The sequence below is a fragment of the Arctopsyche grandis genome, chromosome 6, assembly GCF_051622035.1.
Source record: "Arctopsyche grandis isolate Sample6627 chromosome 6, ASM5162203v2, whole genome shotgun sequence".
NCBI classification, from domain to species: Eukaryota; Metazoa; Arthropoda; class Insecta; order Trichoptera; family Hydropsychidae; genus Arctopsyche; species Arctopsyche grandis.
The window spans coordinates 6,561,772-6,580,532 of record NC_135360.1 but is presented as its reverse complement, the minus strand read 5'-3'; the positions used below and the strand labels follow the sequence as shown (position 1 = coordinate 6,580,532).

General features: G+C 35.3%; 2 protein-coding genes across 2 annotated transcripts; both read left to right on the top strand.

Annotated features, from left to right (window-relative positions):
* The first annotated feature begins 834 nt into the window (after positions 1-834).
* Positions 835-3,883, top strand: LOC143913397 (uncharacterized). Its single transcript, XM_077433140.1, has 2 exons — positions 835-3,117; positions 3,336-3,883. The coding sequence occupies exon 1, from the start codon at positions 1,621-1,623 to the stop codon at positions 2,305-2,307; it is 687 nt and encodes a 228-aa protein (XP_077289266.1). The 5' UTR covers positions 835-1,620; the 3' UTR covers positions 2,308-3,117; positions 3,336-3,883.
* Positions 3,884-6,821: 2,938 nt separating this feature from the next.
* On the top strand, positions 6,822-11,493 carry LOC143913051 (uncharacterized). Its single transcript, XM_077432563.1, has 3 exons — positions 6,822-7,175; positions 7,474-7,824; positions 9,016-11,493. The coding sequence occupies exons 1-3, from the start codon at positions 7,068-7,070 to the stop codon at positions 10,789-10,791; spliced, it is 2,235 nt and encodes a 744-aa protein (XP_077288689.1). The 5' UTR covers positions 6,822-7,067; the 3' UTR covers positions 10,792-11,493.
* The last annotated feature ends 7,268 nt before the right edge of the window (positions 11,494-18,761 follow it).

The following is an 18,761-nucleotide window of genomic DNA, read 5'->3' as shown; positions in this document are numbered from 1 at the left end:
GTGTTGCTGGCTCGTTGTTCGGCTATGTTCGGAAGGTCTCTGGATACGGCAGTGTGTTGCTGGCTCGTCCGGCTGGTTGATCTTCCAAGTCCGCGTAGTGTAGTGGTGGCTGGTCAGGAGCTGTATGTCGACGCTTGCTGCTGTGGGTCGACTGGGGTTGTTTGGGTTGTACCTCCTTTTATAGTGTTTCTGGAATCGCCTGACCGATGGTGGTGGTTTGTTGATGCGTAAGAAAGGAATGCACTTTTGTCGAGGCGTAGAATTTTCTGGAACGCTTGATGGAAGTGGTTATTGATGCGTACGAGCATTTAGTTGTTGATGCGTACAAGAGGAATTTGCTTTCGTCGAGGCGTAGTATTTTCTGGAATGCTTGATGGAAGTGGTCGTACGAGCATTTAGTTGTTGATGCGTACAAGAGGAATTTGCTTTCGTCGAGGCGTAGTATTTTCTGGAATGCTTGATGGAAGTGGTCGTACGAGCATTTAGTTGTTGATGCGTACAAGAGGAATTTGCTTTCGTCGAGGCGTAGTATTTTCTGGAATGCTTGATGAAAGTGGTCGTACGAGCTTTTAGTTGTTGATGCGTACAAGAGGAATTTGCTTTCGTCGAGGCGTAGTATTTTCTGGAATGCTTGATGCTGTTCCGCTCGATGTATTTTGTTGTTGCGGAATATTCTCGAAGGTTTCGATGACGATGACGACGACGAGATTCCTACATAACTTTAAAATAAAAGTTGCAAAAACTATCAAAGGGGCCAATAACTGTAACGTTCCATCCTGCCAGCTTAAATAAAAAATGGAACATAAACACCAAACGATTGGTATGCATGAGTGTCAAATTTTATAGGTTGGAATAACATTAAATGGTGACAGTTTGCAAATGAAATGGAGTGCCGTCTTTGTCTCACTTCTAACCCAGCGGAATCATTCATCTTCATCCTCAACAACCCTCATCCACTGGAGCAACAAATATGGAGCAGCTGTCGACTTCGCGTCAGTTAATTACATCAACATATTGATAATGTAATTTAACATAATAATCAAACACCACACTTTTTCACAGGTGGAAGAGCACGATGATTTACCGAATACAATTTGCTCGACATGTGAATCCAATTTGAATCTGTTAATCAGCTTCAAAAGTACATGCATTCAAAACGATGCAAAAAGAAGACGAAGATTAGACAGGGGGACGAGTGTAAAAATTGAAGAAGTCATATTAGACGACTTAATTTGGGAGGATGACTCCTCTAAGAATTCATCTTCACAGACTACAAAACACTTGCCGTATCGTGATTTTTGTTCAAATTCATCTCAAGAAACCCAATCAGAGATACGTACAAATTCATCTCAAGAAACCCGATTAGAGATACAAACGTTAACGGACACAAAATCATATCAATGCAGCGTCTGCTTAAAATCATTCACAAGAAAATCAAATTTAATAATTCATCAACGAATCCACACCGGTTTGAAACCCTTCGAATGCGAAGTTTGCTCCAAGTCATTCATACTCAGATCGTATTTAGAAATACACCAGCTCGTTCACAACGGTGTGAGACCATTCGAGTGCGAAACGTGCTCGAAAACCTTCAAGCGGAAACAACTCTTGATATCCCATATGGATACTCACAACAAGCTAAAGCCGTTCAAGTGTGAAATTTGCTCAAAGCCGTTCAAACGAAAGTGCGAATTGAAATACCACGTGCTTACTCATACGGGATCGAAACCGTTCGAATGTGACATATGCTCGAAAACGTTCAAACGGAGATCCCTCATCGTGTCCCACATGGCCATCCACAGCGGACTGAGACCGTTCAAATGCCACACATGTTTCAAAACGTTCAAACGAAGCTGCATCTTGGCAGATCACATGCACACTCACACCGGGGTGAAATTCTTCAAGTGCGACATTTGCCAGAAAGCGTTCAGACGAAATTTCGAATTGAATCGCCACATAGCCACTCACTCCGGCTTAAAACCATTCAAGTGCGACGTTTGCCAAAAGACCTTTACGTGCAAACGCAACTTATCGGGTCATATGGTCGGTCACAGTGACCTGGAACCGGTTAAATGCGACATTTGCCTAAAATCGTTCGCTAAAAAATCGTACTTAGTAACCCATCAGCGTACTCACACTGGGTTCAAATGCGACGTTTGTCTGAAAACTTTTTCGAAAAAATCAAACTTGGTAACGCATCAGCGTATTCATACCGGGTTGAAGCCATTCAAGTGTGATGTCTGTTCTAAAGCTTATACATGTAAACGCAACTTGACAAGTCATATGCTTGTTCATAGTAGTTTGTAAGCTATAGGAAAACCGTACTAGTCGGTGAAGATCTTCCTCCGATGAATGATCAAATCGAATGTATTTAAGATCTTCACGTATTTTAACGAAAGTACTAGGATTTCGATGACATCAGGTGAATATACTGTTTCCCAGCGTGAATAAAAACATTATATGTAAAATATACATAAGTAAAGATATTTTTAAGATTTGAATATTAAAAAAAAGTTTTTTAAAAAAATACCTCTTCTATACATAATTTGTATATAAAATTATTATTTTGAATAAAAATGCCAATAATTTTATTTTACTACCGCCATCTATGTATAAAATTAATGACTACGAGACGTCACCGAGATTAAAAATTTTCGAACTATTTTCGCTTCTTAAACGATATTTTATCTCTATCGTAATGGCGGAGGATCCATTTACTTGTATTGATGAGCAATATGGCAAAGTATGAAAACGATCGGATAAGAGGCAAACTTTTTCCTGAATTGTAATCGCAAGTGAAACGCAAAGGAGGTATGTAATATGTAATAAAAAGTGATTTAGTTAGGTCTCGACTTTGAGAACACTCATTTGGGTGGTTGATTTCTACAAACGTGTAATCTATCAATATAAAATAAATCTCAGTTGCACATTAACAACTCAAACAAACAAACGATCTACAAAATGAGAATGATATTAAACAGCTCGAGCAAATTCTTCATGCACTCATTTAAATTCTTAAATAAACTTAACCGGGTTACATATGTTTGGTCTTCCGGGTTTTATTTATGGTCATTCACTGAATGTGCCCTTTTTTAAGTATTGATATTATTTATAACGGTTCGGTGATTACTAGTCAAATGTGAACTGGTCACAGGACAACCGGTCGCTCTAGATCGGTCACATGTGATCACCCGTCACACTAAAACTGGTCACACCCCAAAATCGGTCAACCAGTTTTCTCGTGACCGATTTTAGGGTGTGACCAGTTTTCTCTTGACCAGTTTTAGGGTGTGACCAGTTTTAGTGTGACGGGTGATCACGTGTGACCGATATAGAGCGACCGGTTGTCCTGTAACTGGTTTACATATGACTAGTAGTCCGTTTACCATTTATAACTCATAAATGTTGATGAGATAATATGTAAAAAAAATCAAACTTCTTGGTAATACTTTTAAAAATTAAAAAATTAAATGACTGAAAAAGTACTGTTTTAAAAAATATTTTTTTATTAAGTGGTCGTTGGTACTTTTACTATAAAATTATTCTGACAGTACATATGTACTAAGTATCTACAATTTTGTGAGATTCATCTTAAGTTGGGTTCCACCCGCTATTTTAACTGTAATTAAATATTTAATCACAACCTATTGCTTTTATTGGTATGAAGTGGAAATTTTAGCGTAAGTAAATTAGACCTTTGGTAGCCGTGCTACTATATGTAATGAGAATCTGTGATATTAGTGTTTGAATAAATTTTACTTTTCTGTTATGAAAAATTGAATATTTGTTAAACAATATAATTTTATGTAAAAATAATTTTGGAAAATATTTTACATTTATAATAGAATTTTTGTGAAGCAATAAATTTTCACTATCAATTGTTTTCACTGACTTTTATTACCACTGATTACACTGTTCGACACGAAAAATGTTTCAGAGACGAGATATGACTTTTCTTATAGATCTATGCCCAGTGAACACGAATCTGGTAATAAAAAGTGTTGATTGGCTCGAGATTCGGAGATATATGTGTTTTTTAAATCGCGCGATTTTTCTATATCTTGGTGTTGCTCGGTCGATTTCTCAAAATTTGTTAATTTTCTGTTCAAAATGAATATTGGAATCTACAGTCGGGTATTTTATCTTTCATTTGTAGTACTTTTCAACTTTCAAATCTCTCTAAGTAGTCGTACAGTTCAAATCAAAAGTCAAAATTACGTATTTTCACTTGGGAATTTTTTTCTACTGTTAATACTATATTATATTAAGTATTTTCTATTGAAAAATGTTTATTAGGATAGTGTTCTGGCTACACTATTTTTTGATTTCGTTTAAAAGGGTTAATTGGATGTGTGGTGAATTTTAAACCGGTAAAATTGTGAGGAAAAATTTCGTATTAGTACAAATTTATTATTAGATTAGAGGATTATAATAAAATTTTATTATTAGAGGATAATATAACTCTAATAATAAAAATTTATTATTAGAGGACAAATTTGTGTTGTGTGCGCTGCATCATTGTACGCTGTATGTGCGTCATTGTAAATAACGATATAGTGGTCACAAACTTTTTTCAATGTGTTTTTAAATAATTTTGTAATGAAATAATTAGAAGGATTTGAATTTAATAATATATTTATTGAATACGAATTATTGAATACGACAAGGCGCTGGTGTACAGCCCTCTTAAGGCTTAAACTCTGCTATATGAAGTTTCAAGAATATTATTTTCAAATGGACACACTTGATACAAATTAAAATCTTCTGTCTGATACTGCAAAATGTGGTCATCCAACACAAGGCTTCCGCATATCTGCATACTAAGATTCACCCAAGTCGCATACTAAGATTCACATCGGAGAGAATCTTTTCAATGCTTCATTTACAAATCGCAATTGGTTTCCATTAGGGGTCTCAAATCTTTGTATTCGTATACTTTTTATACGAACTTACAATGTTTATTTTCAATCTACAGCACATTTGATTCTATTTGATGTACCATATTAGGATTATCTTAAAATTTTAATAATATCTTCACCTTTCTAAAATTTCATTTAAATATTCGTATATTTGGTAGCCCTAATTTCCATGTTTGAAGTATTTATTTTGTAAATCCAGTTTCAAGTCGCATATACTGATCCACAATGATGTGAAACCATACAGATGACATTTGCTTGTTGTTGCTTCCAAATAAAGCCTACGTCATGAGGCATACGAAGCAGCACGATAGTGGAAAGTCTATTACGTTTATTTGTTTGCTTTCGAATTCAAATTGGTTAGACATGAAATAAAAATGCAGTTGATATAAGTAATTAAATTGTAAGATTTGTTTCGGTTTATATTTTTTTACTTGCAAATTATTTATATGCCTCGAATGAATTAGTCAGTACTGTTTTTCATTGAATTAAATTGTGATTCAAATAAGCAGTAAAAATGGAAGAATTTCGGTTCGTTGAAGGTTACAAGGTTTCGATTTTAAAAATCTTGAAATAGCATTTTCAATTATTTTATATTATCATAATGAAAACATGTTTATTTGTGGTTAGAAGACCAAATCCGCATGAAGGGATAGCCATTATCTGCTGATGAACTTTTGTATCTTGTCCAGTTATTATATTATTATATCTATCAATATATTTTTTTGGAAAAAAGAAAATATAATCCTTCTGCACTAAAAAACGATTCTTTATATACCAATCCTTCATATATATTATAGTATCTGTAATATTTTGTATAAGCATTTTAATATATGTATAGGTATATAACTATTTATGTGGTTTTTTTAGTCAATGAAAACATGTTTATTTGTGGTCAGAAGGCCACATCCACCAAATATAAACTTTCATTATTATTAGATTATTTTTTGAAAATAAGTTTTCTGTTTAACTACAAAAAGATGTATTGGATAGATGCTTTTAAAATTTGTTTATTTTAATTTTTTAATTCAGATTTCATGCGTAATATATTAATTACCATGTTTATTTCAGATATATAAAAATTGCTTCATATTAAGTGAAAATTTTAAGCGTTTTTATTTTACTCACATATCAAAGTCGACAGAGGATGATAGAAGTATGTAGAGGCGAAACAAAATTTTGCAACAAACCGACTAGAATATTTTTATGAGCCTCTGTTTCTACCGAAACAAGTTACTTTGTATGGGTGAGTTTTTTATTTGTAACTTAGTGGATTTGTCGAGTAGTTTTGAACGTTGATTGTAAATTTTTTTAGGTAGTCATGATGGAAAAAGTAGATTGAGCAATGTTTGGAAATACGATGATAAAAATAATAATTGGAAAGCTTTAAAAAGTCTCAGCTTTATATACATTCTCGCTTGAAGCGTGCCGTGTGCAGATGCTTTGTCTTCGTTTCCAGGACACGTGTGTTGACCTGTTTTCGAGGCGTGTGTTTTATAGCTGTGGGGTCAGCGCCAGGACGTCGTTCGTTTGAGAATGGGATCGTGTGCCACGCGTAAACGACTTTTTAGGACACGTGTTACAGTTTCCTGATAACATCACTGTTGAGTTTCGTTGGTTTAACGATCGAGCGATGAACTCTTTCTTCTGGAATGGTCAAAGGGGACGTTGCCCTTGAGTTATGCATGTTTGTACAGGATCGATGATGAGATCACTGCCTTTGATTCGTAATAGCACAAGTCGTGCTATATTCCTACACGATATTTACTGTGATTACTGTCACAATGTCCAAAACAATGAATTGGGTAGCAGATTTAAAATAATTAATATTGTTTTTGAGCTGATGGCTCTGGGAGTGGGCCTGTCTTAACCATCACGATCAATCTACCTCGACGGCCTCGCAAGACGTTTTAATCATTACATTAAGTTATTATTCAAATTCGAATAAAAATTAAATCATTATGTAACGAACATGTGTAAATATTAAAAGTAGCTATCGAATGAAGTGATGTCATCCCTGCATTTTGACAACATGTCAGTATTAGCTGTCAAACGTCAGTTGATAAAACGAACGTTGCTATCAGACATCTGTTAAGGCTCGTAGGTTGGAATAGCAATTTTATAACAAAAATAAGTGCATTGGGATTTGTGATGGACTGTCGACTTTGTTTATCTCATACACCAGCCACATCGTCTGTCTTCATCTTTGATAATGCAGGTTCCCTAGTGCAGCGGATTTGGAGCTGTTGTCAACTAAAGGTTGGTTCATTTGTATATAGCATATTGCTCCAAATAATACCTTATAAACAATTATTGCATTTATTTTTTATTCGAGTGCATTTTACCGAATTAATCCAATTTGGGTAAACACTAAGAATAGTGTCGCCTGGCATTTACATACAAAAAACGTTGAGCATATAATTCACTATCATTTAGATCCACAAAGTTGTTTTGGTGCTATTCTTGGTGTTTACCCCAATTTGATATGGTCTGGAGAAATTACTATCGTTTCAATGATGTTGATGTTATGTAATTGCAGCCTTCATTTATATTATAGGTGCATAAAGGAGACAGTCTGCCAGATACGATTTGTATGTCATGCGAATCAAATTTGGAAATGGTTGCTAGATTTAAGAGTATCTGTTTTCGTAGTGATGAAATACTAAGACTGAGGTTGGCCGAGTCTTTAAATATCAAAACCGAAGAAGTTGTACTGGATGATTTAAATTGGGAGGAAGAGTTTGTTAGTACTTCACTACCATACAACCACCGTTCCTATGTCTGTAATCGGGGTACTGGAAGAGTGTTGTCCGTTGAGTTCAAAAACGATTCAAAGATGAACAATGTATCAATGGATTCAATATGTCCCATTATCACAAATATGAAGGATACCAATGATAATTTACAGGTAAAATTTATTTATATGAATACATAATATACAGGTTTTTTGTTCTAAATTGACCCGTTTTCATTTAAAATTGACCCTTTTTTATTTCAAATTAAACCTTCACAACCAGCAGCATGGACTTGTGGTTAGCATATCTTGCTATGGTCAGTGTGGTTACGAGTTCGAGTCACATTGTGACTTGAGTTTGTGACCAGGTCGGAGTTTGCCAATTTTTCTGATTTTCATTGAAACGATTCCTGCAAAATTAACTTTCCCTCCCCATTTTCCCTCGCAAAATCTTGAGATATATTATGTTATATCTCAAGATTTGCCGGGTTTCTCTTCAAAGATGTATCTGTGGATGGTTATTGTATAAAAATTCGTATTGTCGTATAAATGTTTGTTGATCGTATTGTATGTATACGATGTTTGCCACGCACTTTACTATGTTTGACCATAGATGTCATGTATAATTTCGAATTATGTAATAATTATGTATTAGCCCTTTTCCCGCGGCAATAAATATATTGAACAAGCCCTGTCCGCGGCACCTTTTTCGCGAATTTGGCAATCGAGTTTTCGACCTTAAATACAGATTTTAATATTTACTCCAGTAACCAGATATGTTAATTAACACAAAGTATTATTTTAAACAATAAAATACATAATATATCTCGTAGTTTTGGCTTAATTGTCAAATAATCATTCTTCATAATTGTATGAAGACGTGACGTCACCTAAACGAGGTTTCAGTATGGTTCCACAAAAAACTAAGTTTTGACTGGTATATATTCATTTTAAGCAAATTGAATAGATATCATTCAACTCTCAGTAATATATTCAACCAATTTTGAACCTTAAAACAGTTGAAATAGGCGCATATGAGCCTCAAAATCCCGTGCAAAGTTCAGAAATTCTATGGAAGACAGCCGCGTTACAGACTTGTCGCCCAAAGCTTCCATAGAAGATGGCCGCGGGCAAACGGTTAATATATAATTTGGTGTGTTTCTTGATCTGTATAGTACACTCGTCGCATTGGGGTGATCTGTAATGACGAGTGTACATAGATTGATTGAATAAAAAATAAAAATAAAATTTTAATGTCAATTTGAAATGAAAAATGTTTAATTTGAAACGAAATAGGGTCAATTTGGAATGAAAAACCTATATTAAAAAAAATGTTTGTTTTAAAACAAATTCTTTTCGTTGTAGGTTGATGGAGCAAAGGTTTTACCAATTTTTCATACTAAAAAACAATTAACGAAAGTGCTGCCGATCAGACAAAATAAAATTTCCCAAAAAAATTCCAATTTTGAATGCCATCATTGTGGTAAAAATTTCAAGGACAAATCGAATTTGCGGGTACATGTTTTTGTGCATTTTGACCAGAAGCCGTATAATTGTAAAATCTGTTTAAAATCGTTTATATTCAAATCCAAGTTGGCGAACCATATGGAAATTCACGCCGGGGTAAAAAATCACAAATGTGACATTTGTTTCAAACTTTTCAACTGTAAACCAGCTTTAAGTCAACATTTGAAAATCCACAGCCATCCAAAATATAAATGTGACATTTGCTCAAGATTTTTCTGCCGTAAATCTCATTTGCAGAAGCACATGAATACCCACGAACGCTTACAGTTCTATAAATGTGACACATGCTTACGATCGTATGCAGACAAATATGCCTTAGTTGCACACATCGAGCATCACAAATGTGATGTTTGTTTTAAATGTTTCCATGGTAAAAAGTCATTGAGTCAACATTTGAAAACACACGGTGAGCCGAAGCATACTTGTGATATTTGTTCGAAGGCTTTCTGTCGTAAAGCTCACCTACAGAAGCACGTTTTCACTCATGAACGTTTCAAGCCGTATAAATGTGAAACGTGCTCACGATCGTATGCAAGTAAATATACCCTTGCTTCACATTTAAAAAATCAATGTAAGCCAAAACCTTATGGATGCAGTATCTGCTCTAAATCGTTCACCAGCAAATTCTGCTTGACGAAACACTTGGACATTCATGGAGGGATAAAACAGTACACATGCAACACGTGCTTGAAATCGTTTGAAGATAAAGTGTCCTTACTTGAACACGCACAAGCCGACTGTCACAAGCCGTACAAATGCGAAATATGTCTCAAGTCGTTTTTGAGTCATTATTATTTAGCCCGTCACATGAGATTTCACACCAGCGAACGACTCTTCAAATGTGACATTTGTTCAAAATCATTCCCATTCAAACAGAGCATAGTTAGACATATAAGCATTCACAATGGGGAAAAACCGCACAAATGTGAAATATGTTCAAAAACGTTTGCCCGCAAACACAATTTGGTCGTTCACATGAATTACCACACCTGGGAAAAATCACACAAATGCGAAATATGTTTCATGTCATTTGAAAACGAATCTGAATTAGCGATACACATGAACGATCACGCTGGGAAGAAATCACACAGATGTGACTTGTGCTTGGTATGTTTTGAAAACGAATCTTACCTGGCGATACATATGAAAGATCACAGGGAAAAGACCCACAAATGTGAAACCTGCTTGAAATTGTTCGTAAACAAATCCACTTTGGTGGAACACATGCTCATCCACAGCGTGGAGAATCCAAACAGATGCGGCACATGCCTCAAATCGTTTTCACGTAAATCTAATTTGGTGGCGCATATGAAGCTTCACATAGAAGGGAAACCGTTCAAATGCCTCACTTGCTCTAAAATGTTTGCTCGCAAGTCTAACCTGGTGTTTCACATGAAGCTTCATACCGGGGAAAAGCCACACAAATGCAACGTTTGTTGCAAAGTGTTCGCTCGTAGGTTCTACCTCTTGTCTCACATGCTCACTCATACTAAGGAGAATTCGCGCAAATGTGTCATTTGTCTGCAGTCATTCTTGTCTAAATCCAAATTAGTAAAGCATATGAAACTTCACGAAACGGAAAAAGCACTCAGTGGTGATATATGTATAGTTTAAGAGGGCTGGACACCAGCGCCTTGTCCATACAAACGTATTACACTTCTCCCTTCCTCAATTATGGTACTAGAGAAATTATTTTTTAATATGCTATGGATATCCACCATTGGGATGCATCTATCGTTTTATTTTTTTGATTAGTTATATTTTATAGGAGCTAGGAGCCGCCAAACATCTATAAAATCGCCTCTTTTTTTTACACCCACGAAAAGAGTCCAGCGTGCTTATTTAACGGTCGATTTAAAAAAAAATACGCGCATAGTTGCACAGAAAATATCTTTCTCATACCGATGATGAAATTTTTTTAAAAATTGGTCCAGTTTTGGAGGAGAAAATAGGAGAAAACGAAACCTCGATTTTGTTGATTTAAAATACGTATTATTTGGTCGAAGCGCAACTGTCGCATTCACTCAATATATATATTGATATATATATTGTCGCATTCACTCAATATATATTTCGAAGAAAGGAACGGCAACAAAATTAAGGTTTCGGGTGTACAGCCCTCTTAAGTCCTATTCAAAATTAGTCGTGTGTTCAAAAATCTGTATATTGTAAATTAAAACGATTACCCACTGAAGAGTGCAAAGATTATTCATAGACATTTTTTTATAGGATTAACCTTGTTTTGTATTTATTTTTCTATAGATATTTATGTTTGTATTGAATATTTTTTGGAATAAATTGATATTATTTTTTTTATATTAAATAATTCATTTATAATTATATTTACAGGGTCACTTTAAATATTCACATTATTTCAGAATGTAAATTTGAATCATTTTATATGCATCAACATTGCATACATCAACCCTTGAGAGTTTCTGTTGTGATAATTTAAAATTTTTAAAACGTTTTCATATACAGTTTACATATGTAGTTAGGTTAAATTCTAACTGATGTTTACCAGTTCAGTTGATGTTGAATCATACACATTTAATATTCAAATATGTAGTTTTTTTTGTACTCTTTGGGAAGTCAAGATTGGAAACCCTTCTTCCAATAATTTCGTTACAGCTTTCTCAGTGACAAAGATGTTCGCTGACCTGAAGAAGTCCAGCTGGCCTTTTTTCCATGAAATGAAATTTTGAATTAAGTTCGATGATTTACTCGGTAAAATCATTAGTGTTATTTTGAATTTGAATCGAATAACACAGAAATGGGTTATCTGTTGATAGTATATGTACATATAGAAAACTATTTCTCACAACGGAAAGATAGTTTTGTCAAGTGGATTCCCATTTGATATAAAATTAAATCTTAGAGTTTCAACAATTCATCAAAAGAAAATATATTTTGGGCAATTTATCCAAATACAGGAAGCGCTACTACACTTTGTGATCGGGTCACGAGAATTCTCGTGTTTGAGTACCAAACGCTTGAAGGCGGGTCACGAGAATTCTCGTGTTCACGTAGTCTGCTCTTGGACTGCGGATTACGAGAAAACTCGTGTTCTTAAAATATTTTTAATCAACGACATCTCTATAATTGGATACATACTTCATATAAAAATGATAAAATCGGAACCTGTGTTATATATTTTGTCTCGTGGAACCATTTAAACTCGTAGCATGTGTTTGAAATTTGTCACACCCATTTTTTTCAATCTTTCGCTTGTTTCTTCCTATTTCACCCTAGATGTAGGTTTCCGTAAGACGCTGACCTTTTCGGTTCTTTTGGTCGCTTTCGTGAATTTGAATTTGAATTAATCCGTAAAAATGGCTTCTTGTGCTGATGATCAGGATAAAATATTTGCCGATAATAATGCACCAACACCAGCACCAACGAAGCGTGCAAAGACAAAGGACCATCCCCTAGGATTATCTATGGATTTACGAAGTCATAAATTACGACCCATAATGACAAGCGGCACAAAAAAATATCCATGTGTACTGCACAAAAGAACAGCAGTGAAACCCGATACTTTTGCGAGTTCTGTAACATTCCACTTCATAAAGGTACCTGCTTTGATAGATGTCATACACGCGTAAACTATTAATTACCATTTGTAAATATTGTATAAAACTATTATTTATGTTATAAGGCATTTTTTAATTAAAACTTTAAAACTATAAAACAATATGTATTTATAAGTGAAAGTAAAACTTTTTTGTGTTGTGGTGTTCATAAATAGAATCTGCAGATACTGGCGAGTACAAATCAAAAATTTTATTGAAATACAATGAGAACTTCGAGAGTTATACGAATTTTAGCGAGTATTGAGAGTAAACCGCAATATCGCGAAAACACGCCCACCTTCGCCTTTCAGGCGGCCGCGCGACCTACCCGCTTACAAAGTGTTTTAACATGAAGAAGATATGATTCATTTTATTTAGCAAGATAGCAAGGAGAAAAATACAATATTACCAGTGGTATAGCAATTTTAATTTTATACTGCATCAAATCTTGCCCTAATTTCATATAATGAAACTAGAAATTGCTGTAAAGTATTTTTTTCATGGTAGAAATTGACTGAAAATTATTGAAAAGTAAAACAGTGCAAATCGTAAATAGTAAATAAGCAAAACTACTTTAATTTCTAATATTTTACATTAATTATATTACTTATTTACTTTCAACCCATAAAGATTTTGTGATTTGTTGTGATATATAATCAGTGGCGGACTGGCCATACAAGCGAACATGCCCGATGGCATGTGGGCCCCACTATCTGTTAGAAAATATGGGCCCTCAGTAAAATTAAATAACTTTTTATATTTCACGTATGTAAAAAATTATAGGTCTTTGGGACCTAAAGTTTGGGTATTTCAACAAAATAAATTTCTTACGATATACACAAACAACTAATACCTGCTTTAACAGCCCAAGGATCGGTTAACTTTTTTTATTAGGCTCGAAATGTAAGTTGCGTGGGCCCTTTTGTCGGGCCCATTTCCAACCTCAATATTATGTATATTCCAATACCTATGTAACAACTACCTACTGAAATAAAAATGGGTATAAACTAATTTTCGTGAATAATATAAACTGAATTGCTTAAAACAATTTCGATAGGAAGATTCATCATCAACCAGCGATTTAAATTTACTTCATACTTTCAAAATAACATTTGATTATGCTTCGACGATATATAATAGTAAGATAATTAATAATAATACACAATTTTAAACAGTTTCCGAATATAAAATCTATTCCTAATCTAGACACATCCATGTATATAGAAATATAGGATAGGGGCCCCCTCCCCAAAATCCCGATTTTCGATTAATATTAATTGAAAATATTATGCATTTTTTTCAGGGGCGTAATTTGGGGGGGCAAAGGGGGGCACTCGCCCCCCTAAATTAAGGAATAGTGTGAATTTAGAAAATATTATGAATTAATGATTAATGAGATACTATGGATCTATGAATGCTACGTTTATTTCTTATGTATGTTACTTTTGGGTAACTAATAAAATAATCGCTGCTGTGTTTTGAAAAAAAAAGATTTTATTATTTCGAAACAAGTATATTTTGGTTTTTAAGTGGTATGCCTTGGGTAAAATTCTTTGAAATTGTTCATCCTATGGAGCGAATCGTTAGAAAGGTCCCCTTTACTTTATTTTGTCTCAAAAACAGATGTGTAACGTTTATTTTTCCCAAAGATCGTATATTTTTTGTTTTCAAGAAAGGTTTTAAATTAGTATTTTACTGAATTGGTTCAATCACAAATGATTTTATTTCTCGAAATTTTATTTTATTTGCAGACGTCCATTCTCTCACAAAACAACGAATAAGATGAATTTAAACTTTATGAGTAACGAATTCGGTCAAAAAAAAGTTTTAGTTATTTAATAAAATTGCTTTTATTATATTTAATTAATTATTAATTAGTTATTAATTATATAAAATTATATTTATTTTTTACCCTTGATTTTTAGCGTGATGGAAAGAAGAAAATTTTGTTATATGGGGGGGGGGGACAAATTTTTTTAACCCTGGTTGGGCCCCCTTTGACTCCTGGCATGCACTGATTTCAGTCCCAGTCCGCCACTGTATATAATACATATATTATAAAAGGTGCTTAAATGTTTGGTTTTGGAAGAACAGGTTTAGTGTCATTAAATACCTTAAAATATTTATAAATATTATTTTACTGATTCAACAAATAGTGGGATTTTTTATATTGGCTTCAAAAATTGAATAAACCGTAGCTCAGTAAATAAGATATGGATATAATGTACACAACATATGTACAAACACTCGCAAGCCCCTCATCTATAGTTGTTATCTTGGCGGTTTAAAGCAGTTCGGCTTGTTATATATAACTAGTGATGATACCGATGAAATATCAGCACATGGATTATGGCACATTAAATTATTCAATAAAAATATTAAAAGTAACAAAAAATAAAAAATCCAGAACTGAAAAAGGAATCCGGAACCGGATCTGGATCCAGAACTGAAATTGAAACCAAACATACATACATTTCGTCCGTTTTTATTATATGAAATGTTCGACGAGCGTCACTGAAGGACACACACACACCCACAGAATAGCATCTTCGTATGTATAAAATATTTAGTCTCCAAAAAAGGACAGTGTCCTCTTTTTACAACCTTTTTATTAGCTTTGTTTGTCTGCTATACGATTCAAGAACAATGCCTTCCATTTCGAAATAAATAAATTTGATGATCTAATGCCGTATTTTTCAATATGTACATATAATATTAATTGTTAGAAACGTAATATATAGTAGTAGATTAGGGAAAAAGCATTATAAAATTTGTTCTAAATTAAAAAATAAGCATAAAATAATTTATTTTTAACATGAAATATTAAAAATAATTAATATAACGATTTGGTTGAACTTTGATTTAAAAAAAAAAATAAAACTACTTTTTTCATATTAAAAATCAATTATTTACTGTCTCTAACATGAAGAGGAAAATTTAAACATTCAAGTCAATCAACGGTAAAATAATGCATTGCCATCAGTTAGTAAGGTAATTGGATTATTACGCACATTGTGATCACCCAAAAGACAATTTCTGCCATGAAAATCGCGAACACGGAATATTTGGCAATCGAGCTCTCGTTAGTATGATAGTTATCGTTAGTATGATAAACTTTCCGGCTGCCAGATGTTCCGTTATAGAGATTTTAGTGACTTTTGGACGAGCTCTTTGTGGGCAATAATCACCGAACCAGTTGGTACTGAACATAGTCGTCGTGGGTATAAAAGATTCTCAGTAATTTCACAGGATTACAATTTTTTTTAAACTAAAATCCATATGACCAACGACTTTGACTCAGTGGCGTAGCTACCGCACCCGCAGATGCTGCAATGCGGTGGGGCGCCACGAAACGCGCCTTTTTCAATGATTTTTTAATTTGTTCCGTAATTTTTTTGAAATAACTTTTTTAAAAACTTCTCTCATTTTTCAACCTATTTGTACTATATGTATGTATATAAATTATTATACTATGGGGACTGATCTAGTTGTGAAGGTGTTCTTCACCACCAGTCCGCCATGTATTATAGACGAGTTCGTTTGTGTTTTAGTAGTTAATACTGCTGTTTGTTTGAATAAGGTACTTTATTGTTTGAATATACAAGTGTATAAATATGTTGTTGAAGCGGCTGGAATCGTAGTGTTCTCGAGACGGCTTTTGGCTGTTGACTTGGTGTCGTGCGGACCGCTGGATCTGCAATGTGTCGTTGCTCTGGATCCGGCTATGTTCAGATGTCTCTGGATATGGCAGTGTGTTGCTGGCTCGGAATTCGGCTATGTTCAGATGTCTCTGGATATGGCAGTGTGTTGCTGGCTCGGAATTCGGCTATGTTCAGATGTCTCTGGATATGGCAGTGTGTTGCTGGCTCGGCATTCGGCTATGTTCAGCAGGTCTCTGGATACGGTAGAGTGTTGCTGGCTCGGCGTTCGGCTATGTTCAGAAGGTCTCTGGATGTCGACTGGTCCGCTGCTGTGTGTCGACTCTTGTTGCTGTGGGTCGACTGGTCTGCTGCTGTGTGTCGACGCTTGTTGCTGTGGGTCGACTGGTCTGCTGCTGTGTGTCGACGCTTGTTGCTGTGGGTCGACTGGTCTGCTGCTGTGTGTCGACGCTTGTTGCTGTGGGTCGACTGGTGTTGTTTTGGGGTGGACCTCTTTTTATATTGTTTTTGGGCATCACGTGACTCGTCGCAGATGGTGTTTATGCGTGTGCGAGGAATGTGTTTTTGTCGATTAGGGTGGACGTTTCTCGAACGTTTGGCGACGTTTCTACTCGATTTAGTTTTTACTGGCTGCAGGTGTTCTTTGACTGGTGTCGTTCCGCTCGACTTGTAGGGGTGGAACATGCTAGAATGTTTGGCGCCGTTCCACTCGATTTATTTTAATGGCTGCAGGTGTTCTTCGACTTCGGGTAACGTCAATGGTTGATCGTGGGAAATGTATTCTGCGTCGCAGTAAATGTTTTGATGGCGGTGACGATGACGAGATTCCTACAATACATATTTTGAATTCATCCTCATTGTGTAATTTATCTATGCTAATAAGACTAGAAGACTCGTCTTTTTCCATCTTTTGAACGTCAGTGCCACTTTTCAACCTATTTGCTGAGAGTTCTCTCTTATTCTTGTATATATTTTTCAATGTGTAAACAATAAAACAAAATTATATGATTAAAACCAATGTCATTCCTCGTTCACGCATCAACAACCACATGCGCTTACGCATCAACAACCACTTCCATCAATCGTTCCAGAAAATTCTACGCCTCGACAAAAGCAAATTCCTTTCTTACGCATCAACAAACCACCACCATCGATCAGGTGATTCCAGAAACACTATAAAAGGAGGTACAACCCAAACAACGCCAGTCGACCCACAGCAGCAAGCGTCGACATACAGCTCCTGACCAGCCACCACTACACTACGCGGACTTGGAAGATCAACCAGCCGGACGAGCCAGCAACACACTGCCGTATCCAGAGACCTTCCGAACATAGCCGAACACCGAGCCAGCAACACACTGCCGCATCCAGAGACCTTCTGAACATAGCTGAATGCCGAGCCAGCGACACTCTACCATATCCAGAGACCGCTGAACGACATACTTTTGCCCACAAATACCATACCTTTGTACAACCATAGGCAAACAATAAAACTTTATAAAACTAGCACAACAGTGTTTCGTTAGGCCGGGATACGGTCAACAAACATGTACCCCGCCTACAATATGAATAGAAATGTTATAAAATGACATATTTGAAACGGAGTCGTGCAGTGCTGTTAAGTATGAACAGACCTTTATGAGGCGATCGAGGGACACGTGCGGTTTTATCGTTTTACGACTTTTCTGGATCTGTGTCGCAGTGGCCTGATGAGATCATCGTTCGTTTGAGAATGCGAGCGTGTGCCATGCGTTAATGGGGGAAGCGTGTTCTTCATTTGTTCTTCGGGCACGGTCACAGGGATCGTTGCCCTTGAGTTTATGCGTGTTTGGACAGGATCGATGATGAGATAATATAGCATGAGTTGTACTATATGCCTACAGTAACATAACTAGAGGTAGGATAGCCAAGGGCCCGCTCATTGTCCCATTGTTGTAAATCCTTTGTAAAAAAGGTTCGGCAAACCTTTAACAATGCATTTACAACATTTGAACAATACGCGGCACCTTCTGGGTCCGGGCTTTAACCATAACATAACTAACAATCATATTATTTCATTAATCTTCAAATTCTTATTGTTTCTAAATTCACACTATTCCAAAACTAAGGCATGGCAGCTGCCATGGCATGCCCCCCCCCCAAATGACGTCCCTGGTACTGAACATACATATGTAGTCGTCATGGGTATAAAAGATTCTCAGTAATTTCACAGGATTACTATTTTTTTAAAACTAAAATCCATATGACCAACGACTTTGACTAGTGTTTCCCTTAGCACTGAAAAATATAAAACATTAATTTTCTTTTCAAATATTTTTCAAGCCATATGTTCTCACAATTTTTCCACCTGGCA